The 27,691-nt window shown below is 40.4% G+C and overlaps 1 protein-coding gene across 3 annotated transcripts in view; it reads left to right on the forward strand.

Moving 5' to 3' along the window:
* The first annotated feature begins 1,356 nt into the window (after positions 1–1,356).
* The window catches only part of kif6 (kinesin family member 6), a 122,530-nt gene continuing 96,195 nt past the window's right edge, over positions 1,357–27,691 (forward strand). Inside the window, exons 1-3 of one of the 3 annotated variants that reach the window (XM_051133284.1) lie at positions 1,357–1,646; positions 1,797–1,903; positions 2,227–2,301. In XM_051133284.1, coding sequence (XP_050989241.1) covers positions 1,587–1,646; positions 1,797–1,903; positions 2,227–2,301 — 242 coding nt within the window. In that variant the 5' untranslated portion in view covers positions 1,357–1,586. The remainder of the gene's footprint in view (positions 1,647–1,796; positions 1,904–2,226; positions 2,302–27,691) is intronic. The other 2 variants (XM_051133283.1, XM_051133285.1) reach the window with 2 other exon arrangements.

Here is a 27,691-nt window from a genome sequence, read left to right on the forward strand (position 1 = left end):
AGACCCACCTTTTTAACCTGGCTTAAACCTGGCTCTAAACTGCATGTACAAAATATTATTGCACTTTTATGACAGAATATATAACAATTCAGATTATAGCACCTTCACTAATTGAATAAAAAAAGCAAAGCATACCTGATATGAATTATTTTTTTATAAGGCATTTGTAGATGAATACATTGTTTTTTTTTTTTGGTTGTGCTGTAATTGAATCAAAAAATGCCAGGGTGGAAACATTCATGACGCAAGAAGACTTTTCATTCTTTTGAATAATGGCTGCGTCAGAAAGCTCTAAAATGCTGCCTTTGGAGGCAGCATTCCAAAGCAGGAAGGCATCAAGGCATGTCCGAATACAAATTCGATTTCACTTCCTGTCTCCAGAGGTACCTTGTTCTGAATGAATTTTGAAAGCAGCATAGATGTATCCTTCACTGCCTTAGATATCCCACAATTCTGTACGTTCCATTCCGTGACAGTTGAGCTAAAAAAAATAAAGATGGCATCTGAAATTTGCGTTTGGTGGTCAGTTTGTGTGTAAACGTATATTTCTGACTAACTTTTTGCACTTTTCATGTTATTTCCAGCGAGAGATCAGTATTATAGTATCTAAATATTTGTTTGGCCATCATCGAAATTCGTTCCATTTTGTTATAGATCATTAAACCATTACACTGCCTCGGAAATCAGTTTCATAAGGTGCCTACATGCAAAAACGCTGCCTGCAAAGTCAATGACTGATAAGGCAGCGAGGCAGCAAGTCAGCTGTCTAGGCTTTCGGAAGCAGCCAATGCTAAAAAGGATCCTAGCCTAGAAGCCTCAGAGGGAAGGATGCAGCCTTCAAACTGTGAAGCATCCACACTTGATGCATCCTTCAGAAAAAGCTAAATTAATAATGCATCCATAATACATAATATTCATAATAAATAATAATAAATGATACTTTATAATATAATAAACAATCATTTACGTTTTGGCTTCGAACCACACATTTCACATATGCCAGCAAGTCATTTTGCTCTATTAATATATTTCTAATATATTATAATCTATTCATTTGCTCTATCATTTCTTAAATAAACTTCTATTACATAACGGTAGATCCCTTGAACGCAACTCAAAAGTGACGCTTGAGTGATCAAGAATATACTTTTATTATTATTATTATTATTATTATTATTATTATTATTCCTCCATCCTCATTTTCTTTCCTTAAATCCTTCCTTCACTTCCTGAGAGGGTGGAGCTAGGACGCGAGGAGAGGAAACGAGGGTGCACAAATACGAAATGAGAAGTACCCCACGGCTACATGCCAAAGATTCTTATAATTGATACGGGCTTAGACGTGGCAACCCAGATATACAGCCTTACTAGGAGGCATCCCTCTAATTTAATACCCATACTTGGCTGGCCTGGTGCTGCTGGCCTGAGACGGCTGTGACGTATTGCTTTGTGGTTCGTCACTGGTCGCTTAGGAACCAATGTACACAAAGAAGTAAAAAAGAAAAGCGTGAACTGAACGTGTGAAGCTAATCGGGTGCTTTGAATGGAAACGTCGATAAAAAGCATAATAAATATCATATAAAACAATGGTAAAGCAAACGATTCAAATCTTTGCCCGTGTGAAACCAACAAAGAAACCCACCGCGGTGAGTATTTTGCGTTTGTGTACTGTGTTATTCGTGATTATAGTTTTGTGATAGTCAGGCTTGTAGAATATATGAATCGTTAAGGAAGGTGATATACCATTTTGCATCAGCAAGATAAGGTGTGCTCATGCTTAACACATCCTCTTGCAGGAGTACTTTGTGGACAGTGAGGAGCAGGGCGGTAGTTTGGAGTTTGTTGTTCCCAGAGACTTGGCAGATGGTGTTATCAACAATAAGAGGGAAAACTACAAATTCAGGTGATGTGGAGGAAAATTAAGAAGAGAAATTTAATGAAATGCAATTATAGGGTTGGTTTCCCAAACAATTAATATCCTTGCATGCTTAATAAAGTATCATTTTTCAAATGACATCTCCTGTTTAAAGATGCAGTAACTTAATAATAATAATAATAAATTGCTGGATAAAACCAGCAATGTTTTGAAACATTTTTAAATAGAATTAGAGCAGATTTTGTCATAATTAAGTATACAGATATGTGACTAAAGTTTAAGTAAAAGCAAAATTAGTTTTTCTTTGTCTTTAAACAACCTGTTTCTACTAAAATATTTCTTCACTATAGGTTTCAGAGGGTTTTTGACCAAACAGCGAATCAAGAGGAAATCTTTGAGGCAATTGCAAAGCCTGTTGCTGAAAAGTGAGTTGAATTTTTTTCTTCTCTGAAGAGTTCTGCATGAAAGGCATGCATGTGCAAGCATACATTTCAGAAATACATGTTTATATTAATTGAGAAAACTATAGATATGCACGCTATTTAAAATTAAGAAAAACAGTATTTGGTATCATTAATGAGTAATATTCATTATTTAAATATTAATATATGTATTTCCATTTCACCCAAAATGTCACTTACTCCCTTTCTGGTTCTCACCCCTCGTTACGTACATTCAGTAAAAAGACCTTGGTCCTCATTTATAAAATGTTTGTTAGGTGTTTGTTCAAATCTCTCTAAATGACTGAATTTATGGTGGCTTTTCTCAAAATTTGTGGCATTATTTATGTAATTTCTTGTCTGGTTTTGTTTCTCACAACATTTTTCTATCAACAACATTTTTCTAACATTTATTGTTGATTTTCTGACCTCAAGGACACACGTGCAAACATTTTTCTTTTATATTTTGTTGAAAGAAAAAAAAATATTTTCTGACTATTATTTAATTATTTCCGGGCTTTCAGTTTTTTTTTTTTTTATAATATAACAAGCAAAGTATTTTATAATCATTTTAAAATTTAGCAAATGAAAAGAACTTTAAATATAAAAGTAGCCTACTTTTGAAGAATACACAAAATGTATAAATGTTTCAGACAGAACTGAAAATGCACACAATTGTAAAGTCTGCAATCAGGTTTTTGGGTAAACTATCCCTTCAACAGGCCTCAGCTGGCAGACCATAATTTTTCTCTATGGGAAAAATCTCTTAGGGTTAGCACAGGACCCAAACACCAGTAAGAGTCATCTGTAAAGAAATACATTATAAACCATCCAAAACACCCTAGTCTTCTGTATACACAAAAGGCCTATTTCTCTCAAATATTGTTCACAAATCTGTCTAAATATGTGTTAGTGAGCACTTCTCCTTTACCGAGATAATCCATCCACCTCACAGGTGTGGCATATCAAGATGCTGATTAGACTGCATGATTATTGCACAGGTGTGCCTTAGGCTGGTCAGTGTAGTTTATCAAATCAGCTCTCGTTATGTCTTGACCTTGTCATAATCAAACAGTTGCAGTGGTGTTAATGACCTACGAACCTCAGCCACCACGGCACTATATGACGCATATGCTATTTAAGGACAAGTCCACTTCCAGAACAAAAATGTACAGATAATGTACTCACCCCCTTGTCATCCAAGATGTTCATGCCTTTTTTCTTCATCCGTAAGGAAATTGTGTTTTTTGAGTTAAACATTTCAGGATTTTTATCCATATAATGGACTGATATAGTGCCCCGATTTTGAACTTCCAAAATGCAGTTTAAATGCGGCTTCAAACGATCCCAATTGCGGGTGTAAACGATCCCCGCTGAGGAAGAAGGGTCTTATCTAGCGAAACGATAAGTTATTTTCATTAAAAAAATACAATTTAAATACTTTTTAATCTCAAACGCTTGTCTTGTCTTGCTCCTCCTATACTCTGTGTATTCTGCTTCAAGACAGTTAGGGTATGTCGAAAAAGTCTCCCTCAACTTCAAAAATCATTTCAAAATCATCCTACATTACTGCAGAAGTACCGACCCAGTCTATGCACAGTGAACATGCCATGAAGATCAAACACCCTCAACAAAAAAGGTAAAACAGCAATATAAGACGATTTTGAAGTTGAGGGAGAACATGAAATGGGAGTTTTTCGACATACCCTAACGGTCATGAACCGGAAAAAACAACAGTTTAGGCAGAGTGAGACAAGACGAGCATTTGACATTAAAAAGTATATAAATTGTATTATTTTTTATGAAAATAACCAATCGTTTCCCTAGATAAGACCCTTCTTCCCTAGATAAGACCCTTCTTCAAAAACAAAAAAAACCTTGCATCTTAAATGACTGAGTGAAGTAAGTCCATACTTCACTCTGTTTTTTTGTACTTTCAGTCATCTTAAAAAAAGTGTTGAAAATTAGCAAAAATAAGCTAAAGAGTGAAGAATAATTCACTGGATAATGTTAACACACTGAATAATATTCTATGTCTAATTTAATAGACATTTAATAATATTAAATGTCTATTCACATTCCCAAATTGTAGTGACATGTGACCTCAGTTGACCTTATGTAGCCCCTTTTAGCACTGCGTTTGCTGTCTTCTGTCTTCTGATTGTAATTTCCACAGTGTTTAAAATCTTCCTGGTCTACTGACATTTGTTAAGACATTTGCTTTAAACATTACAATGCTCATGATAATGTTTGTTCTCTACAATACATAAATCCACTTTACCAGCTAAATTACTCTTAGACAGCGATGCCACAGAAATATATAGAGCTACTGCACAGACGGATGTTCAAAAACAATATTCTAAAGATGGTGACGTACTTGTTTCTCTGGAGAATAAGGTCAATTATCTGACTGTTGGGCAGATTTACATGACAGATATAATTCAGGATGAATGTGATTTGTATTTGTCTTTTCAGCTTTAAAGAACATATGAGAGAGAGAGAGAGAGAGAGAGAGAGAGAGAGAACCTTTCAAAAAAATACAACCCAGCAGAAAATAAAACCATACAAAAAAATTATAAAAATTCCATCTCTCTTTTTTAAAATATTTATTGAACATATTTGTTTATATATAATATAATACAATATATTATAAGCCTAATAAATAATCAACCTCAGAAAGGGAATTCATGAGCAATAACTCCTTCATTTTTCATATATTATATTATATTATATTGTATTATATTATATCATTACAAAGAATTTCATTTCTGTGTTTTCTTTTTATGTTTTTTTTTTTTTTTTTTTTAATAGCATTTCTTGGTAACACAGCACTGTAAAAAATGTTTTCTCTGGTAACGTAAGATGTGCATCATTTAGTCACAGGTGGCCGAAATGTCCACCCAATAGAGAAACGTTTTGCTCAGCAAGAAAAAAAAATAGAGGGAACATTGGTGGTGGGGCTGGATTATATTGATGCTGTTTGCATTGATGACCCCCCCACCTCAGTGGGAGATGGAGGGACTAAGGGTTCTGGATTTCTGGGGCTTCATCAGGTATCTCCATAATTGTGGCCAATGGGTGATGCTAAATCAACCAGAACCCTTCCGCTGAGATTATACCACGAGCCCTCCCATAAGTAAGAAATCCTACTGAGAAGCGCAGGTTAAGGCGGAGGAGGGTGGTTGGACGAGCTGCAGCTTCCCCAGAGACTGACGATTCTGAGTTTCAATTTTTTTCCTGTCTCGGACACAGTGGCTGTTCATAAGCCGTCTCTTCCTCTCATGGCTGTTAAAGAGAGCTTGTTCCAGAGTCTGCTGCAGCACCCCAGTGAGAGACCAGTGATTCTACATTTGTGTGTTTATCTTGAAAGTGGAGAAAGAAGAATGCCCATGATGTTTTGCAGTCTACTGTTTTTCCAAAGCCACAAATCTCCTCTGTAAATTCAGTCATGAACACCAAGGTTGTCCCAGAGCTGCCCATTTTTTCTGTTCTGGTGGAGAACACCAGTCCTGGGCCACCTACTCTGCCTGTTATGGCCACAAGGGTCATTCCTGAATTGCCAGTCACGGCCACGGAGGCTGTGTTAGACCAGCACGCTCTTTCTTTTATGGCTATAGAAACTGATCCCCAACTCCTGAGTTGCCTGCACTTCCTGCTACGGCCACAGAGGTCATCCCAAAGCTGTAGTATTCCCAGTCACTACAATTGAGTCGGCTCCAGCTCCTGAGTCTGCTGTAGTGTGAAGTCCACTCCTGAGTTTGTTCCCGAGTCAACTCTAGTCCAGGGGTGGCGAACGTCGGTCCTGGAGAGCCGTAGCCCTGCAGAGTTTTGCTTTAACCCTAATCAAACACACCTGAACAAGCTAATCAAGGTCTGAAGGGTTACTAGGAAGCTACAGGCAGGTGAGATTTTATTAGGGTTGGAGCTGAACTCTGCAGAGCTGCGGCTCTCTAGGCCCAGAGTTCGCCACCCCTGCTCTAGTCCATGAGTCTGCTCCACAGCCCACTCCTTGTTCACTCCGGAAATCAGTCCTGTTCATGAGTCCAGAATTTACTCTAGACTATGGCTGTGTTTGAGATGCCATACTATCATACTACTCTTACTATTTCTGCAGTATCCAGTATGTATACTATGCATAGTATGCAAATTTTGGAATACCCGGGTGACCTACTATATTTGCCAGAATCTGCTAAATATAACTCAAGTACAATGAAATCAATATAGAAGCTGTGTTCGAATGGCATACTACCATACAACTCCTACTATATTGCAATATGCTATGTGTATACTGTGAATAGCATGTGAATTTTCTGCGTGAAATACCCGGATTACCTGTTACATTTGCTGAAATTTGATGTATGCATCTGAAGACACTGCATGCGATACTGTTTCCCACAATGCAATGCGCTCCATGTGACATTTCATCTTCAACTGGAGCTAACTGGAGGTGGGGAATAGTAATTATAAATGTAACATGTATATGTACATATATGCATATATATATAAACTACAAACTGTCGCTGTGTATCTAAAAACAATATTGTTAGTAGGATATAAATTGTACTTTAATGTCTATGGCACGTTTCCGATCAAGTAAAATGACGTCACCTTTATCTCTATAGCGCTTTATACAGTAGTAATGGTTTCAAAGATATTAAATAATAATAATATTGCAGAAATAAAATATTTAAATAACATATATAAATAAAAGTAGTATTTCAATTATGCAAACAAAATTCAGATTCCGTGTAAAGCAGCTCTAAAAAGAAATGGGGTGTATTGGACAAATAGACCAATTTGTCAGCAGAGGCTACAGTGGGTACGGAAAGTATTCAGACCCCCTTACATTTTTCACTCTTTGTTATATTGCAGCCATTTGCTAAAATCATTTAAGTTCATTTTTTTTCCTCATTAATGTACACACAGCACCCCATATTGACAGAAAAACACAGAATTGTTGACATTTCTGCAGATTTATTAAAAAAGAAAAGCTGAAATATCACATGGTCCTAAGTATTCAGACCCTTTGCTGTGACACTCATATATTTAACTCAGGTGCTGTCCATTTCTTCTGATCATCCTTGAGATGGTTCTACACCTTCATTTGAGTCCAGCTGTGTTTGATTATACTGATTGGACTTGATTAAGAAAGCCACACACCTGTCTATATAAGACCTTACAGCTTACAGTGCATGTCAGAGCAAATGAGAATCATGAGGTCAAAGGAACTGCCTGAAAAGCTCAGAGACAGATCTGGCCAAGGTTACAAAAAAATTTCTGCTACACTTAAGGTTCCTAAGAGCACAGTGGCCTCCATAATCCTTAAATGGAAGACGTTTGGGACGACCAGAACCCTTCCTAGAGCTGGCCGTCCGGCCAAACTGCGCTATCGGGGGAGAAGAGCCTTGGTGAGAGAGGTAAAGAAGAACCCAAAGATCACTGTGGCTGAGCTCCAGAGATGCAGTTGGGAGATGGGAGAAAGTTGTAGAAAGTCAACCATCACTGCAGCCCTCCACCAGTCGGGCTTTATGGCAGAGTGGCCCGACGGAAGCCACTCATGGCTGTATTAGATCAAAAGGGTGCTTCTACTAAATACTGAGCAAAGGGTCTGAATACTTCAGTATTCAGATATTAATATCAATATTTCAGTTTTTCTTTTTTAATAAATCTGCAAAAATGTCAACAATTCTGTGTTTTTCTGTCAATATGGGGTGCTGTGTGTACATTAATGAGAAAAAAAATGAACTTAAATTATTTTAGCAAATGGCTGCAATATAACAAAGAGTGAAAAATTTAAGGGGGTCTGAATACTTTCCGTACCCACTGTATGTGGGGTTATACTAACTAGTGATCTATCATAACACATGCATAAAACAGTATACAACACAATATACAAGACAATATACAAGAAAAGTAATAATATACACAGTGACAACAAGTTCTCACTTCCAACTCATCACATATTAACGCTTGGTCAGGACCCTTTGGCGTCACTTCTTGACGCTCAGGGTACCCCTTTAGCGTCATTTTTCGATGCGATCGTCATGATTAAATTATGTATTGGATAATAATATTACTATTATTGCATATATGTTGGGGTGTGATTTTTTTTTTTTTTTTTTTTTAGATGCAAATAGTCACAACAGTTTTATTTATATTACACTGTGTACACATTTAACCCAACTCCTGCCCCTAAACCTCACCATTTGTCAACAAAACTCAAGATATAACATGCAGATACAACTATATTCAGAATTTATTCAAAAAGTATTAATATTCCAAGTGTTCTGAGGCAAAACGATTGATTTGTGAGAAGAATAGATGCAATCGCCATCTCCGTCCACTGCCCTGTGTGCTGCTGCAGTCTGTCTGTGCGCGAATTCAAAAAATGCCGCCAGCCTTTCGACAGCCTTGTTGTGAAATGCTATTGGCTCTTGGGTGTCTCGTGACCGTTTGCGTCATGCTGTTGTGAAATGCCATTGGCTGTTGTTTGTGTCATGTCCGAATGCGTCACGTTAATATTCGGGAGTATCTTTTTGAATGAGATGTGAGCGCATTAACGGAGCGGGATCATTTCAGCGATTAAAACTTTAAGACAAACAACTGAAAACAATGGAGGACCCTGCGCATTGAAAAATGACGCAAAAGGGGTACCCTGGCCGTCAAAAAGTGAGAACGTGTTGACAATGACCAGAGGATATGTGTGTTCGTTCACAGAAAGGTTTGTCTAAGAATTACTGAAAGAAGTCATTTCCTATAGCAGTATGTGTCAGTTTTAGAGAAAAATAAGTAGGGGGAGATTCTCTCTGCATACTTTTAGGTCGTAAAGGTCGTAAAGTCAGGCAGAGGTGTCCTGGTTGCCATAGTAACCAGTGGCCTGGTGGGCCGTTGGAGACGTCGCGGCACCCAGTGTGGTTGATTGGGTGAGGGGGTCTGTGATTATTTGTTAATCTAATGAATAATTGATTTGGTAAATCTAATTAACAATTGTGTGTCTGATTGGCCCAAATGCTTCACAGCCTAACAATCCTTTAACAGATTTGAATAATAGAAATGTGTTAGTGTGTTATGTGTAGGCCAGGCTAAAGAGATGGGTCTTTAATCTAGATCCCTCAGACAAAAGAGATATATCTACAGAACGCTTGAAGTGTCGACTTTTAAACAGGAGCACAGTGGATTATTTGTTTTGGAAAATTAATCCTCATAGTGGGAGACAAAAAGGAATTGGAGGGGAAAAGAAAAATGAAGGGTGACTATAATTAAATGACTATAGTTGACCATGTTCTTGTGTATGGAATTACAATGAGGAAAGCTGGCCTGCAGGCTCATCCACAGGGTTTTTATACTACTTACATGTACAATATAATTACAGTACGTAATAGCAGTACTTCTGATGAGAGATCTTTCACTGTAAAATTTATTTGTAGCCAAGAAGTCCTGACACGCACTGTATTTTTGAAGAACTGAGAGTCGACTGTCTAGGGGAGGTAGAGAAAGTCTTTTGTCAGAAGACTAAGAAATGGCTATAGTATAACAAATAACATATGACCAATACTGTTCTTTGTACAATTTGGCAGAGAATTAATTAATTAATTTATTTATTTATTGCTGTACAGTAACTGACAGTAGCCTATATTCCAATGTGTGTTTACAGTTGTTTGGTCTTTAAACTTTTATCCTCTAGTGATTTTCATCTACTCTTTACAATAGTGTAATGAGAATTAACTTTTCTTAAAGCTTATTGCTGAATTTTACTGTATCTGCACCCCTCTACTTAGGCTACATACTGTATTCAACACTGACTGTATTTGACAAGGATTTCTGTTTCCCCAAAGCAGGTTTTTGTAACAGTTTATTAAATTGATCTCACTAGTGTTCTCTAGGCAGGAAAGTAGTCTGTGTATTTGTAAGGTTTGTGTGTCATCTGAGTGAAAACACCCTCAGACCCCAGAGGGTTAAGGTAAAGGGGTGCAGAGCGAGTGGTGGTTTTTGTAGGCAAATATTAATGCCTTGAACTTTATACAAGCAGCTGTTGGTAGCCAGTGCAAATTCTATGAAGAGAGGTGTGACGTGCGTTCTTTTCGGCTCATTAAAAATCAATCTTTGATTAATTCTGGATTAATTGTAAGGGGTTGATAGAATAGGCTGGAAGAACTGCCAAAAGAGCATTGAAGTTGTGAAGCATGTTCCGAAAGAAAGGGCCTGATCTTCCTGATGTTGAGTAAAGCTAATCTGCAGACACTTCCGCAAAGGATAGGCAGTTTTAGCAATGTGGTCTGAGAAAGTCAGCTGATTATCAATCACAACTCCAAGTTTTCTGGCTGTTTTTGAAGGAGTTATGGTTGATGTGCTTAACTTAAACTCTATTAGAATAACCAGGAGAACATAGCCACAGATTCAAATCCACATCAACTCAAGCTAACATTAATACAGGACAAAAGAACAGGGGAGAACACAGGACTTAAATACTTGAAAGGTAATTAGGGAGAACTGAAACCATAGCAAGAAATGAAGAACCAAATCAAGAGACAGGAACACAACGGGTGCTTCTCATTTCTTATTTGCATCCTCGTTTCCTTGCTTCCTTTCGTGAGGACGGAGGAATGAAAGGATGAACATTAGAATATTCCTGACCACTCAAGCGTCACTTCAAAGCACCATCAGCTGCGCTAAAGAGATCTGCCCATATGTTGTTAAAGTTTGTTATTTAAGGCATTTATAATAAATATGAATAAAGCAAGATGCCCTGTTTAAATATGTGACGTTATTTAAACTGCAAAGGTCAAATATAAATGTAAGTTATTACGACAGATGTGAAGGGGGAGGAGAATTTATATGTGCGTCACATTTAGTCGCTAAACACTTCCGCAAAGGATAGACCTGTGTATCCTCGCTCATGATGCCTCAGGAAGCCTCCTCGCTCCTCGATCCTCGCCTCCTCGCGGTGTAATTAGAGAATTGGGATGTCCCACAAGATGACTGAGCTCGATTGGTTTCCGGGTCATAGGATATTGAGAAGCACCCAAGGAAATCAAAACCAGAATAGAACATGACGGTGACATTTAAAAAATTTTTTGATGCCTGGACTCTATTTTCAGGAGTTTAGAATAATATAAAGAGATTGTTTTGACTGCAAATGCCACATCTGTAAGGCTGGAATTGCCCATTTTCAATTTTCATCTGTACGTTTTAGTAGCCTACTCATTTATTAGTTTTTATATTGTTTAGAAAATATGAATTATAAATATATTTATAATGTGTTGAATAATGAGAGAACTTGTGAGTTTAAACTTAAAGGCGTTTTTTTATTAATTTGTCCAGTATTTATAGTTTCATTTTATATATTCATTTTGTTTGATAATGGGAATTCATGTGCAGGAGTAGCCTGCTGTAGTTCTCTGTACTGTTAAATAAGGACAGGTAACAAAGTATGTCCATGACATGTAGAATTGTAATGTTTGTTGTAGGAATTATTAAATGTAAATTTTAAACATTTGTATTTGTGACAAATATTAAGTATTGTGACACTGACATTAGCATATCTGCATTTAATATGCTCCAATACAAACTAAACCACTTTTCTTTATTTTATGGAAATGTAACATATTATTCAATAATATAAATAATACTGCACATCTGTTAAATTTGTAGAATGAGTAAAATGTAAGCACAGGCTCACTGTCATTTACTATATGCTGCCTGAGTTCGTTCTGAATAACAAATGCAAATATGCTTCTGTGAATATGAATTAATTATGAATTATTTAAACTAGTTTATCTTAGATTATAGACCAACTGCAACCAATTTATCCACTACTGCAGCCATCAACGAGCCTATTGGCAGAGTGCAAGAGTGCAGTACGTAAGGGAATGAGCTTTAATGTGTTCACATTCTAACATTTCAAAGTCTGTGGTTAAAGCACCACTTAGCTGTAAAGGCAGCAAATACACATTTCTAACATTGCCGCCGCGACATCTGGATGTAGATGAAAAATCAGGTTGATTTTTTTTTTTTTTTATAATACTGCTATTTTCACGTGGAAATAGAATCCATTTCTATTTGCACTTAATGTAAATAGTATCTATCAATATTTGCACTTATTGTAAATAGCCATTGTCATATTCAATTATTCAAGAATATAGCTGAAATTACACTTAAAAAATGCTAGCAGGTGGCGGCAAAGTCACTGTCTTTGTCACTGAGTCAGTTATTCATTCTATAGATTCTTTCAAACAGCTGATTCACTCAGGAAGGTATGATTATTTATGAATGGGTCATTGAATCATTGACTCACTAGAGTCACTCAAAAATGCACATTCATTCATAAACGAAACACCACTGTGTTCGCATGGAGATGCGCAGCTGTGACTTTGTTTGGAGCTATTATTGCTAATGAAATAGAGCAAAATCAGACAACAGTGTTCCTAAAACAACAACGATTGCGGTAACAAGCGAAGATGACACACAAGCATATTCAAGCAAATCCAACACAAATAAGTTGTGTGAAACAAAGCAAAATCAATGTTACTTACCTCTTAAGAAGAAACAAAGCAACCTCGCCGGTACCTTGGTGTCCAATGCCAGGCCTTCCCCCTCATTGAGTTCTCTCCACTGCTGGAAAGCTGCTCAAATATTCACGCTGGTCATACCTCTTGCCTGATCATAACCCTTCCTTTTAATGTTTTGTTCCATCTCCCTCAATCTATAGTTGATCTGCTAATATTCATCCTGTGCACTCACTTGCTCTCTTCTCCCTATCATTACTAGACATGCTCCTTACTGCTGATTGGCTGTAAGTGTGCTTTGGGACTCGGCCCAACACTGTGTTTAAAAGCATTTTTCAAATATTGCTTAGTGCACCATTAAGCTACACCAAGCATGAACCTGCAGTGTTGCCATGTCCACGTATATGCATCTTTGGACTTATTTGTTCCATATTACAGTTTTTTCCCACAGTGACACAGTGACCTGAATACTTTGTAATTGTCCTAACAGATTGTACATTTTCATTCATTTCATACAATTTACAAATCATGTGAATAATTTCCTCAAAATATTGTGCACAAACTTCTCAAATGTTTTCGTAATAGTTCATACAGCCAATCAAAATTTTAATATATCAGAAAATAAAAGAGAAAGTATAAAGAGTCAAGTCACCATTATTTGTAGCGCCTTTTACAATGCAAATTGTGCCAAAGCAGCTTTACAGTATTAAATGGGGAAATATTGTGTTGAAATAATATGTTGTTCTCCTCTGGCCAGACAAAATCAGCTATTTTAATCTCGGCTGCAGCAGAGTCAGATTGTGCAGAGGACTCATCTGGTTCTTTTGGTCTTGTGCTGATGGCCGTCTAGATGATGAGGTCTTCGGAGGGGATCAGTCTCTGGGGCACATCTACACTGTAAAAACAAATAAGTTGATTCAACTTAAAAAAAATTGTAACCTGGCTGCCTTAAAATGTTGTGTTAAATAAGCTAAAAAACTTATGTGGTTTAAACATATGTTGGAGTTCCTTAAACCTAGAATTAATATTTGGGGTAACAAAGGTGAAGCTGAGTCAACATTTAAGTTTTTAGTTAGCCCAGCAAGATGAGAAAGTTGTGCTAACCTAAATGCAAGTTGAAACAACATAAAATTAGTAAGACCAGGATGACAAGTAAGTTGTGCTAACCTAAATCCAAGTTGAAACAACATAAATTTAGTGAGACCAACAAACGTTAAGTTGTTTAAACTAACCATTTTGTTGAATGAACTTATAATTATAAGTTGTATAAACTGAATGAAAATTGGCTCAACTAAGCATTTTGTTGAATAAAGTCATATTTTTAAGGCAGCCAGGTTACTTTTTCAAGAATAGTTAATCTTACTTGTAATGTTAAGTTCATTCAGCTGGCTGAACTATGCAATTTGCCCACACAACTTAATTTAAATTTATAATTATAAGTTGTGCAAACTAAATAAAAATTGGCTAAACTAAGCATTTTGCTGAATCAACTTATATTTTTAAGACAGCCAGGTTACTTTTTCAGCAATACTTCATCTTGCTTGTAATGTTAAGTTCATTCAGCTGGATGAACTATGTAATTTGCCCACACAGCTCAAGTTTCTATTTTCTAACAGCACTGCAGAAAATAGCCTCATGGACACTGAAGAACATGCAGAAGGCTATTTTATTTGAATTCAAAATAGACAGCCACGTGTCAGTTAATGTGTGATTATGAGTACATCACATAAGAAAGATTGGTGGGATCTCTAACTTGTAGAATCTCTTACTGTATTATCAACACAAGGAAGACACTAGTTGGTAATAAAATAGATTTTATTAACAAAAGATAGACAAGAGTAATCAACAACTACTAAATGAATACCATGAGTGAAGAAGGAATAAAGTGCATAAGATGCATAAAATGCAAGTGATTATGTTGGGTGTTGCTATGTCAGAGCTACGTTATCTGGAAAGATAAACTGTTGCTACTCTGAAACAAATAAGGTGAAGAATCTTATTATGCATCAAACAAATACGTGTAAGATTTCTTAACTGCAATCAGCTATATAATACCTAATGCAAATTAGAAAATCATATACTGATAATATACAACAATGCCAATGTCTCTGGAAGAGGTTTGGAAGTGATATTTACGTTCGCTGTGGTTGAGTGAGCAGTCCAGTGGCGACGACGACTTCCACTGGTTGTGTGGGTGGCAGTACTTTGGGGAAAGGAGCAGGAATCCGTTTCGACAGCCTTGAACATGAAGTGCTGTAGGATGCTGATCTCCTGGAGCACCAAAGGTCCTAAGATCTGGAACACGCAGGTGTGGCCCTGGAGTATCCTTCACTTGGAACACGCAAGCAAAGTACCTAAAGTGAAGGTTTGCTCGTCTGTGCTTAACCTTGTTGCAAATGTCTGTGTGTCTCCTGCCTCTCTGGGCTAGAGACTCAGAACTTGGTCAGTCCACTTTGTCTCCCTAGGATGGAGACTCAGGACGCTGCATCTGCTGTTGTCTCGCTGGATGAAGACTCTGAACGTAGATTATTTTTCCTCGCAGACTGGAGGCTCAGAACGTGGTCGTATCTGTTGCTGCCTCAAAAGCTGCAGACTTGGACTGGGTATCTGTGGTTATCTCACCCTTGCGGGTCACAGAACGGTGTAGTTGTTATTGCCTCTTCCCTTACGGGACTCAGGCCCCGTACGGGTATCTGTTAGTCTCTCTGGATGAAAGACTGGGAAGGAGTTGATCTGCTATTGTCTCACCTTTACTGTCTCTCTGAACGGGAGACTCAGTTACAGTCCTTTCTTTGACAGGCTGCAGTCTCAGAACTGAGGTTAATCTGTTATCGTCTCACCGGATGGGAGACTCAGAACTTTGTGTATCTGTTAACCTCCCCTGGATGTGCCGGAGATTCAGAACGAAGGTTGTTCTGTTAGTGTCCTTTCTTTTACAAGACTCAGATTCAGAACGAAGATTATCTGTTTCTGTCTCTTCCCTTACAGGACTGAGACTCAGAACAAGGAGTGTCTTTTGGAAGGGTACCTATATACCTTTCCGATGATGAGGAGGCAATTTGGCGCTTCTCCATTTCCGTGCTGTGATTGGCTGGTTCCATCGGAGTGGGGGGACACGTGGTGGCCCACCCTTCTTTCCTCCTGTGGAATTTATTTGCGTAGTCCAAACACAAAGTTAGAAGAGTGTCACTAAAGTTTTACCGGTGCATTTATCACTTTCCAAACCATAACCAGAATGCATTTGGCAATGCTACAAACACATTAAGTCCAAACATGATGGGAAAAGATTGAACTGTCATGCATGCATTAATTTGTCCATTAACAGCTAAGTTTGTGTAAGATGTTGCACTACACGTTGCTGTCACAAGGAATACTTATTTGTCTGAACAAGTATAAAATGTGTGTGTTGTAGTGTGCATCAGTTTTAAGGTGTGAAAACCTAGTTTATGAATGGATTTGGATGGATCTCCATGATCTCTCTTTGTTTCACCCACTGCTGCTGCATCTGGAGGTCCTAAGGAATTTTTATGGTCGGTCACAGGCACCCTTAGAAATCAGTCGCAAGGTGGGTGAAGGGCACAGACTACATTTTGACCAATAGGAAATTCTGTCCTTCCCAGGCTTTGTACCAAAGGTGTTCTTCTTGCCCTCTAAGAGATGTCTGGCTGTTGTCCTGGCACTTTTATCTGATGGCGTTGGACAGTTTGTTTATGTTGGTTCACCAAGATCCAATCAAAATGTAGCAAACCTCTGTCCACTATGGTGATTAGGGAGGGGCCCCCTTTCCATAAACTGGGCCCTGGAATGTGCTGTCCACTACAATACATTCTTTTAAAAATATTTAAAAATAATAATAACAGCAACAACAACATCAACAAGCAGCAATTAAGTGATAAAGGTAAAGTAAATAAAAAAAAAAAAAGGCACAAGTTACATGAGCATGGCTGGGAGTATCAGACCAACTGCAACAAGTACTTTAATTTCCAGAATATAAGGGTGTTTCAAAACTAGCACTTTTGGTGTGCACCAGGTTCGGTTGATGTTAGAGTTTGGTTCATTTGGATGGTGTGAACTCTTAGTTCTTCTGTTGTTTATCTGACATTGTAGCCATTAGGGATGTGAGAGACTAGCTGCCAAAATTCTACCGCTGCTAGTCGATGCTGAAAATACCAGTCATTTAATATTTTTTTATTGGCACATTCTCACATGTTTTGCTTCATAGTTTTACAAAGACTTTATTCAAAGTACTGTCACTTTAATGTTACATTTTGCATACAAAATATTTGTAGTAAATAAACATTTACTAAATATTTTGTAAATTATTAGTCTTGGCCACACGTTCACAAGAGTATCACGACACTTGTGTGTGCTTCTGACACAGGAGTCGGCATTCTGATGTAGAACATGCATGCGCTGCGCCTTGTTTATGAGCAGAGGAATGCACACACATGCGTAGTCGTAATCCTAATTCCAAATGGAAGTGATCATCCCTATGCTCTACTCCAGAGCCCTTGGAGTGTAGACTTTGGAATGAGCAGGGCACTTGCGTGCCATTATGTAGATGTTTGGAATGCACTTGGCAAAGGGAGCGACATAATTTCCTCATTATCTTCAGCTGGCATTTTCCTGTGACAATGCAGCTTGGTGTCCGTCGACAGATGTCGCTGTTTTAATGGCATAGAAAATGTCTTTTTATTGTTGTTATCATTACTGTTGCAAATAAACATACATTTTATATTTAAAAAAATATAACATATAAAAAACTAATTTATATATAAAACTTTTTAAAATATAAACTGTATGTTTATTTGCAACAGTAATGCTAACAACAATAAAAAGACATTTATGCCATTAAAACAGCAACATCTGCAGACAGACACCATGCTGTATTGTCACAGAAACATGCCAGCTGAAGATAATGAGGAAATTATGTTGCTCCCTTTGCCAAGTGCATTGCAAATGTCTACATAATGGCACACACGTGCCCTGCTCACTCTAAAATCTAAACTCCAAGAGCTCTGCCCTTCGAAGGGAGTTGGGAGGATCACTTTCATTTGGAATTTCCCTGTGAACTGTTCGGTACTAATACATGTACCGTTACAGCCGTAATAGCAACTGATCTAAATTTTATGAATCACTAAGGACCACAATTTCAGCTAAAAATCTTCTACTGAAGCAAAAGTCACCTACACATTGCAAATTTTCATCTTAGGGTGAACTATCCCCTTAACACTTTTTGGCTTTTTTAGTATTGTGAATGTACCGTGTATCATGACATACAGTAAGTACTGTGTACCATATCCAAGATTTATTCTATTACCAGAAACACATCACTGCAGATTGATGGTGCTCAATTTGGTCACCCACAACTATAATGCCAACAGTCATGTCCTTGATGAATACCTCTTGAGAACCTGTGTGCTTTAATAAAAACAAAGGGAAGCTTTAAAATATGCCTTATAATATTAACAGTCACAGACTCCAGTAAATATTTTCAGTAAATAAATAAATTTACATTTAATGTGATAGTCATTCCCATTCACATGTCTGCATAGCACTGATGGATACAACTACAAAAGGACTTGCTGAGGTCCAACCACAAGATCGCTGAATTCTGTGCTGATCTTCAGTCATTCCAGAATATAACAAACATGAAAAATACAGAAACATGTTAAAACAACACTATAAATAAAACTAAATAAATCTTGACAGAGAAAGCCAAATATCATTGCAAGTTTATGTTTCATTTGCCAAAACCCTATTTTACAATCCAGAAAAGGCTTTTAAATTACATAACACAGAAAATTAGAACAAAAAAGGCTAATTTTACACATTTGTGACAATCATTATTGCAGGACTGTGTATACAAGATATACACCTTTATTGCTATTTAAAAACCTATAGTTTTATAATATATTTGTCCGGTGAGGCACTTCAGTAACTGAAAGAATAGTTTGTACCGGTTTGTGTCAGCAATCCCTGGGTGAAAAAAACAGCATATGCTGGTAGGTATGTTTTGATGCTGGTTAGGTATGTTTTGATGCTGGTTTAAGCTGGTCCTTAGCTGGTTTATGCTGGTCCTTTGCTGGTTTATGCTGGTCTTAGCTGGTCATGTTGCTGGTCAAGGATACTCTGAGGGAGTTCGTTTAAACTCTGCTCATTTGTTTCTCTTATAACATGCATAAAAATGGCACTTCAAGTAGTAAGCTTGTTTTTCTCCTCTTAATTTTAATCGTTCATATGTTTTTTTTTAATTCCCGCCATTCTAAATCCATACAGTTGTTCGTTCCTCTCAGTCTCATGCTGTGCCAGCACTGGCCTCAAATAATACATACCAAACTGTTTATTTAACATTCTCCATATAAGTTCAGCTCAGTATATATATTTATATCGAAAATACTGTAGAACCGCGTGTATTCTAAGGCTTCAGAGTGCCGCGAAAAGTTAACTTACACATAACCAACTAGTAAATACAAAACTTTAAACCATATTGTACTCTTCTTAGACAACATATGTAAATGTACATATATTAAACAAATAAATACAAATATTTACTTACCAAATTTGTTGATTGAGAACATTTTCAAACTCTGTGGAGAAGCTCACAATAATAGCTGACCAACATCTTCTTTCAGCAACAGTCTTCACGAGATCTTGCGATAAGTAACGTTAATAATGTGATTTCATTATTAAATTGATTCAACACATTTTTTTAAGTTGAGGCAGCAAATAAAAACATTTTGTCAAGTTGAGACAGTAAAATTTTAAATATTTAGTTGAATGAACAAATTCAGAAGCTGCAAGTTGTGTCAACTTTAAAAAATTAATTGAACCAACTGAACTGTGAAATATTTTTTTACAGTGTACACTGTAAAAAATAAAAAACAATTTGTTAAGTCAGCTTAAAATAATTTGTTACCCTGCTGCCTTAAAATGCTAAGTTCAGTCAACTAAAATAAGTTTAGTTAACTTGAAATGTTAAGTTGTACTAAGTAACAACTTAGATATTTGTGTTTGCTAAACTTAACAGATGGGTAACCCAGCTGCCTTAAAATTTTAAGTTGATTCAACTCAAATATCTAAATTGTCACTTAGTATAATTTAACATTTCAAGTTGAATAAACTTTTTTTGAGTTGACTGAACTTAAAATTTTAAGGCAGCCAGGTTACAAATTATTTTAATTTGACTCAACAAATTGTTTTTTACAGTGTAGTTGTCCTGGTCTTCCCTGACATTCAGGGCTGTAGAGGTCATCTCTAGGTGCTGATCCACCATCTGATCTGGATACAGTCTGGATCTGGGTGGCTACGGTGACCTCAGAAGAAGAATGAAACAGACTAATATTAGCGTAGATGCCATTCTTCTAATGATGTAACAAGTACATTGGGTGTTATGGGAAGTGTTCTAGGTTCCTGTTGATTTAATAAATGCAGCATAACAATCCTTTAACATATTTGAATTATAGAAATGCAGTGGTGTATATTGTGTAAACCAGGTTAAAGAGATTGGTCTTTAATCTAGATTTAAACTCACAGAGTGTGTCTGCATCCCGAACAGTGATAGGTAGATTGTTCCAGAGTTTGGACGCTAAATAGGAAAAGGATTTCCTGCCTGCAGTTGACAACATTACAACAATCTAGCCTCAAGGTCATGAACGCATAAATTAACGTTTCTGCATTTGTGTTACGGATCTGGTTGGTGAGCTGCGGACCGCTCACCATCAGATGTCGCCCTCACTCTACTTACACACACAGTCTGTTGCATTCCACCCCGGACTTCATTACCCATCAGCCACCACTCGTGTCACCCGCGTCCAATCAGAGACTGTATAAAAGCCCCGGACCTTCCCAGTGCACTTCACGGATTGTTGTGATTGTTATAGTTAGTGTTTCCAAGTCTCCTAGTTTCCTTTGTTCCCTGTGTTAACGCTCCTGCCTGGCCATCTCGTTTTGCGTTCGTCTGCTGCCTGCCTATTGGACTCTTATTTCGGATTATTGGATTATTCTCTGGTCTCTCCCCTTCACGGATTTCGTTCGCCTCTGGATTATCAAGGACTGTTAAACGGACTACTCTTGTGCCTAGCCTTCGTTATTCCTCTTTGCTTGTTTGTCTGACCCTGCCTGCTTTCACCATGTATCTGTCTCGTCCCATTAATAAAGGCTTGCAAGTGGATCCCCTCGCCTCTCGTCTCCCTCCCAATGTAGCAGAACAATCCGTCGCTACAGGATCCAGCAGCTTCACCCCCGGACAATCAACCGATGCGGACACAGACAGAATTCTATGCAGAATCAAACAGAGATCCCACACACTCAAACAGTATGCCCGTGAGTTTATTTCAATTGCAAACCATTCCACTCTCCCGGACTGTGTAATAATTGAGATTTTTTGTGACGGCGTGAACCAGCCCCTCCGTACGCTGTTGAGACGCGAGGGCCCGTGCTCGTCACTGGAGGCATTTTTGAACTTTGCGTTGTTGTGTGTGGGTTCGCCGTGCACCGTGGGGGTCGCAGAGAGGGAACGCGACAACGCGTCCCACTCGCAGATTGGCGGTCATGCCGGAGCACAATGCCACAAGCACGTGCACGTTTGCCGCCTGGATCGCTCGGGAAACGGCGGCCGTGTCGGAGCGTGCCCATGCTATGGTGGCGTCAGCTGAGTCCGTGCATAAGATGGCGGCGACGGTGGAGCCCGTTTGCAAGATGGCGGCTAAAGCGGGGCTCCATCACGTCACAGCTGCCCTACCCAAGCCATATCAAGTTGCAGCTGCTGTTCCTGTGTCAAGTCAAGCTGGAGCTATGTTTCCTGCGTCAAGTCAAGTCAGAACTGCTCTTAAGGCAAGTCAAGTTAAAACTGTGTTTCCTGTGTCAAATCAAGCCAGAACTGTTGTTCCTGTGTCAAGTCAAATTACAGCTGTCGCTTCTGTCTCAAGTCAAGTTACAGCCATCTTTACTGAGCCAAGCACTGACAAGATGGCTGCCACGCCAGAGCCACTGCACAAGACGGCTGCCACGCCAGAGCCACTGCACAAGACGGCTGCCACGCCAGAGCCTGTCGCAAAGATGGCCGTCACGCCAGAGTCTGTCGCAAAGATGGCCGCCAAGCCAGCACCCGCTAACGCCACGTCAGTCAAGCCAGCGCCCGCTAACGCCACGTCAGCCAAACCACAGCCTGCTCAGGACATCTCCGTCAAGTCACAGCCTGTTCACGTCATGTCTTCTGCTCCTGAGTCTGCACCCATCATGGCCGCCCTTCCTGAAGTGGTCCCTGAGTCGAGTTACGTCCTGCCTGACGGCCCAGAGCCTCGCCATGTCTCGTCTGACATCTCAAGATCACGGCCTATCACGATGGCTCACGTGCTGGAGTCACCCCTAAGGACGGTATGGGCAGCTAAAGTGGCGCTCCTTCACACCGCAGCGGCTACCCCTGGGTCTACCTGACGCAGGTTCCTGTTCCGCCCCGGAGGGCTGCTGCGCCCCCTGCTCCGCCTCCTGTTCCGCCCTGGAGGGCTGCTCCGCCTCCTGCTCCGCCCCGGAGGGCTGCTGCGCCTCCTGTTTCACCCCAGAGGGATGCTGCGCCTCCTGCTCCGCCCTGGAGGGCTCCTCTGGCTCCGCCCTGGAGGGTGCCCGCGCCTCACGCTCTGCCTCCAGCTCCGCCCTGGAGGGTGCCTACGCCTCCTGCTCCACCTCCGGCTCCGTCTTGGATGGCATCTGCCTTGCCGGTTCTGCCTCAGTCTCTCGGCCCCCCCACCGCTCCCCTGGACTGTTTTTCTATTGGAGCGTCTGGAAGCCGCCCCTTAGGGGGGGCTATGTTACGGATCTGGTCGGTGAGCTGCGGACCGCTCACCACCAGATGTCGCCCTCACTCTACTTACACACACAGTCTGTTGCATTCCACCCTGGACTTCATTACCCATCAGCCACCACTCGTGTCTAGACAGTATGTATGTATTAGACAGTATTCTAGGTTATTACACACAGAAATTTCCGGTTCAATAATTAACACCACTGTTTTTTCATAATTTAGCAGTAAGAAATTACTAGCCATCCAGTTTTTTATACCAACTATGCATTCCGGTTTTGCAAATTGGTATGTTTCATCGGGTCGTGAAAAAATGTAGAGCTGAGTATCATCAGCATAACAGTGAAGGCTAACACCATGTTTCCTGATGATATCTCCCAAGGGTAACATGTAAAGCGTGAAAAGTAGGGGTCTAGTCAGGCTTCCAAGTCAGGTCAAGACACAGAGTCAAGTCAGGACACAGAGTCAAGTCAGGACACAGAGTCAAGTCAGGACACAGAGTCAAGTCAAGACACAGAGTCAAGTCAAGACACAGAGTCAAGTCAAACTAAAGCTGCGGTTCTCCATGAGTTAAGCCAAGACACAGCTGTCGTTCTCCATGAGACAGGCCAAGTCACAGCTGTTGTTCATGAGTCAAGTCCCGTTACAGCAAATTTCCATGAGCCAAGCCAGGTTACAGCAGATCCTGATGAGCCAAGTCAAGTTGCTGCTGTTACTCCAGAACCAAGTCAAGCTTCAGCCGCTGCTCCAGAGCCAAGTCAGGCTACAGCTGTAGCTTCCAAGTCCAGTCAAGCTTCCAAGTCCAGTCAAGCCTCCAAGTCCAGTCAAGCTTTCAAGTCCAGTCAAGCCTCCAAGTCCAGTCAAGCCTCCAAGTCCAGTCAAGCTTCCAAGTCAAGCAACGTCAAGGCGGTCGTTCCTGCGTCAAGCAACGTCACAGCCGTGGTTCCTGAGTCAAGCAACGTCACAGCCGTGGTTCCTGAGTCAAGCAACGTCACTGATCTTCACAAGCCAGTTCAAGTCACCGCTGGTCTTCATGTGTCGAGTCAAGTCACTGCTGATCTCCAAGAGTCAAGTCAGTTCACTGCCAAGCTCCATGAACCAAGTCAAACCACAGCTGATCTTCATGAGCCAAATGAAGTTATTGCTGCTGCTCCAGAGCCTCCTCACGTCTCTTCTGAAACCCCAGAGCTCACGCTCCTAAGTCACAAATCCAGTAATGTCACAGCCGTCGTCCCTGCGCCTAGCAAGTTCACAGCTGGTCTCCAAGAGCCCAGCCAAGTCACAGTTGGTCACCACAAGCCAAGTCAACCCACTACTGAACTCCACAAACCAAGTCACGTCTCGTCTGTCCGTCCTGAGCAGCGTCACGTCTCGTCTGACCACCCAGAGCTTTACCATGCCCCGTCCGACGGCCCAGAGTCAGGACATGCCCCGTCCGACGGCCCAGAGTCAGGTCATGCCCCGTCCGACGACCCTAAGTCTAGTCGCATCTCGTCAGACATCCCAAGATCACGGCCTATCATGATAGCCAGCGTACTGGATCCACCCCTAGTGTCAGTAAGGGCAGTTAACATCTCAGCGGCATCAACGTCTCCAAGGCCAACTATTAATGAGGTCCTGCCCCCAGCTGCTGCTCTTCCTGTCATGGCGGTTGCCATTTGGTGTGTGTGGGCTGCACACTGTACTCCTGAGGCCTCGTCTGTTCACCAGTTAGCTCCTGAGGTTACGTCTGTTCTCAAATCAACTCCTGAGGCCACGTCTGTTCACCAGTCAGCTCCTGAGGTCATGTCAGTTCACAAGTCAGCTCCTGAGGCCACGCCTGTTCACCAGTCGACCCCTGAAGGCACATCTGTTCACCAGTTCGCTCCAGAGCCCCCGCCTGGCCACAAGTCTGCTCCAGAGCTCACACCTGATCACAAGCCTGCTCCAGAACTCCCGCCTGGTCACAAGCCTGCTCCAGAACTCCCGCCTGGCCACAAGTCTGCTCCAGAGCTCACACCTGATCACAAACCTGCTCCAGAGCTCCCGCCAGTCGGAGAAGCTGCGCCAATGCCTCCTGAGGTGTCAGCTGTGGCTGTAGAACCTCCCATGGAGGCGGCGTCCCCTTACAACGTCTCTGCTTCTCTCCGTACTCTGTGTGCCTCCTCTGTCCCTGCTTTCCCCAGGTCCCAGACCATGACGCAGGTTCCTGTTCCGCCCCGGAGGGCTGCTGCGCCTCCTGCTCCGCCTCCTGTTCCGCCCTGGAGGGCTGCTCCGCCTCCTGCTCCGCCCCGGAGGGCTGCTGCGCCTCCTGTTTCACCCCAGAGGGATGCTGCGCCTCCTGCTCCGCCCTGGAGGGTGCCCACGCCTCACGCTCTGCCTCCAGCTCCGCCCTGGAGGGTGCCTACGCCTCCTGCTCCACCTCCGGCTCCGCCTTGGACGGCATCTGCCTTGCCGGTTCTGCCTCAGTCTCTCGGCCCCCCCACCACTCCCCTGGACTGTTTTTCTATTGGAGCGTCTGGAAGCCGCCTCTTGGGGGGGGGGGCTATGTTACGGATCTGGTCGGTGAGCTGTGGACCGCTCACCACCAGATGTCGCCCTCACTCTACTTACACACACAGTCTGTTGCATTCCACCCTGGACTTCATTACCCATCAGCCACCACTCATGTCACCCGCGTCCAATCAGAGACTGTATAAAAGCCCCGGACCTTCCCAGTGCACTTCACGGATTGTTGTGATTGTTATAGTTAGTGTTTCCAAGTCTCCTAGTTTCCTTTGTTCCCTGTGTTAACGCTCCTGCCTGGCCATCTCGTTTTGCGTTCATCTGCTGCCTGCCTATTGGACTCTTATTTCGGATTATTGGATTATTCTCTGGTCTCTCCCCTTCACGGATTTCGTTCGCCTCTGGATTATCAAGGACTGTTAAACGGACTACTCTTGTGCCTAGCCTTCGTTATTCCTCTTTGCTTGTTTGTCTGACCCTGCCTGCTTTCACCATGTATCTGTCTCGTCCCATTAATAAAGGCTTGCAAGTGGATCCGCTCGCCTCTCGTCTCCCTCCCAATGTAACAATTTGACATTGGGAGCATAGGTCGTAATTTAAATATGTTTTTAAGATGGAAAAATGCAGTTTTACAAATGCTAGATACATGTTTTTCAAAGGAAAGATTGCTATCAAATAGCATAACTGATGACGAAGAATTTACAGAGCAGCCATCAAGTATTAGACAGTATTCTAGGTTATTACACACAGAAATTTCCGGTTCAATAATTAACACCACTGTTTTTTCATAATTTAGCAGTAAGAAATTACTAGCCATCCAGTTTTTTATACCAACTATGCATTCCGGTTTTGCAAATTGGTATGTTTCATCGGGTTGTGAAAAAATATAGAGCTGAGTATCATCAGCATAACAGTGAAGGCTAACACCATGTTTCCTGATGATATCTCCCAAGGGTAACATGTAAAGCGTGAAAAGTAATGGGCCTAGTATTGAGCCTTGAGGTACTCCATACTGCACTTGTGATCAATATTATACCTCTTTATTCACTGTCACAAATTGATGGTGATCAGATAAGTAAGATTTGAACCATGCCAGTGCACTTCCTTTAATGCCAACATAATTTTCTAGTCTATTCAAAACAATGTTGTGGTCGATAGTGTCAAACACGGCACTGAGATCCAGTAGCACTAATAGAGAGATACAACCACGATCGGATGATAGGAGCAGGTCATTTGTAACTCTAATGAGAGCAGGCTCAGTACTATGATACGGTATAAAACCTGACTCACATATACCATTTTTCTCTAAGAAGGAAAATAGTTGTGATGATACTACCTTTTCTAGTATCTTTAACAGAAAAGGGAGATTCGAGATCGGTCTGTAATTAATTACTTCTTTGGGGTCAAGTTGTGTTTTTTTAATCAGAGGCTTAATAACAGCCAGTTTGAAGGTTTTTGGGACATATCCTAATGACAATGACGAGTTAATACTATTCAGAAAAGGATCTATTACTTTTGGAAGCACCTCTTTTAGTAGTTTAGATGGAATAGGGTCTAACATACAGGTTGTTGGTTTAGATTATTTAACAAGTGTATACAATTCTTCATGAGTGGAATTGTTCCTCAGGGGATCTATAGCACACTGTCTGATGCGATACTGTGGCTGACGGCTGCATGGTTACAATTTTATCTCTAGTAGTTTCAATCTTGAAGTGAAGTAGTTCATAAAGTCTTTAGTACTGTGCTGCTGGGTAATGTTTACACCTGTGATTTTTTTGTTAATTTAGCCACTGTATTGAATAAATACTTGGGGTTGTGCTTGTTTTCTTCTAAAATAGATGTAAAGTAAGCAGATCTAGCATTTTTTAAGGTTATTCTGTAGGAGAGAGTATTTTCCCACCAAGCAATACAAAATACCTCCAGTTTTGTTTTCCACCAGCTGCGCTCCATTTTCCGGGCTGCTCTCTTTAGGGCAGGAGTGTTCTCATTATACCACAGTTTTGGACTGTTATCCTTTATCTTCCTTAAGTGTAAAGGAGCAACCACATCTAAAGTGCTAGAAAAGAGACAGTCCATAGTTTCTGTTACATCATCAAGTTGTTCTGAGCTATTGGATATGCTAAGGAATTGAGATAAGTCAGGAAAATTATTTACAAAGCAGTCTTTTGTGGTAGAGGTGATGGTTCTACCATATTTGTAACAAGGAGTTGAATTTACAACTTTAGCTATATTGAATGTGCACGAAGCTAGATAATGATCTGAGATATCATTACCTTGCTGCAGAATTTCAACACCATTAACCCTTTAACTGTCACCGCCCCATCTGTGGGACACAGAAGTTTACTTCACCATCTAACAAATAAATCCTAATCTAATCATGACAAACTATACATCTTTGGGAAGGTCTAAGACTCCTACATAAATATTTTACCACTAGTTTGTGTTACAAATTATGTTGGGAAAGTAATAGATTAATTTATGACAAGAGTGCACCTCAAAAATCTACATCATAACAGGAGTTCTGACCTTTGTCACAAAAAGACTTTCTTTGTTGCCTTTTTACCTATCATGCAATATAACTCTTAAG

Source organism: Labeo rohita, chromosome 17 (genome assembly GCF_022985175.1).
Source record: "Labeo rohita strain BAU-BD-2019 chromosome 17, IGBB_LRoh.1.0, whole genome shotgun sequence".
Lineage (NCBI taxonomy): Eukaryota > Metazoa > Chordata > Actinopteri > Cypriniformes > Cyprinidae > Labeo > Labeo rohita.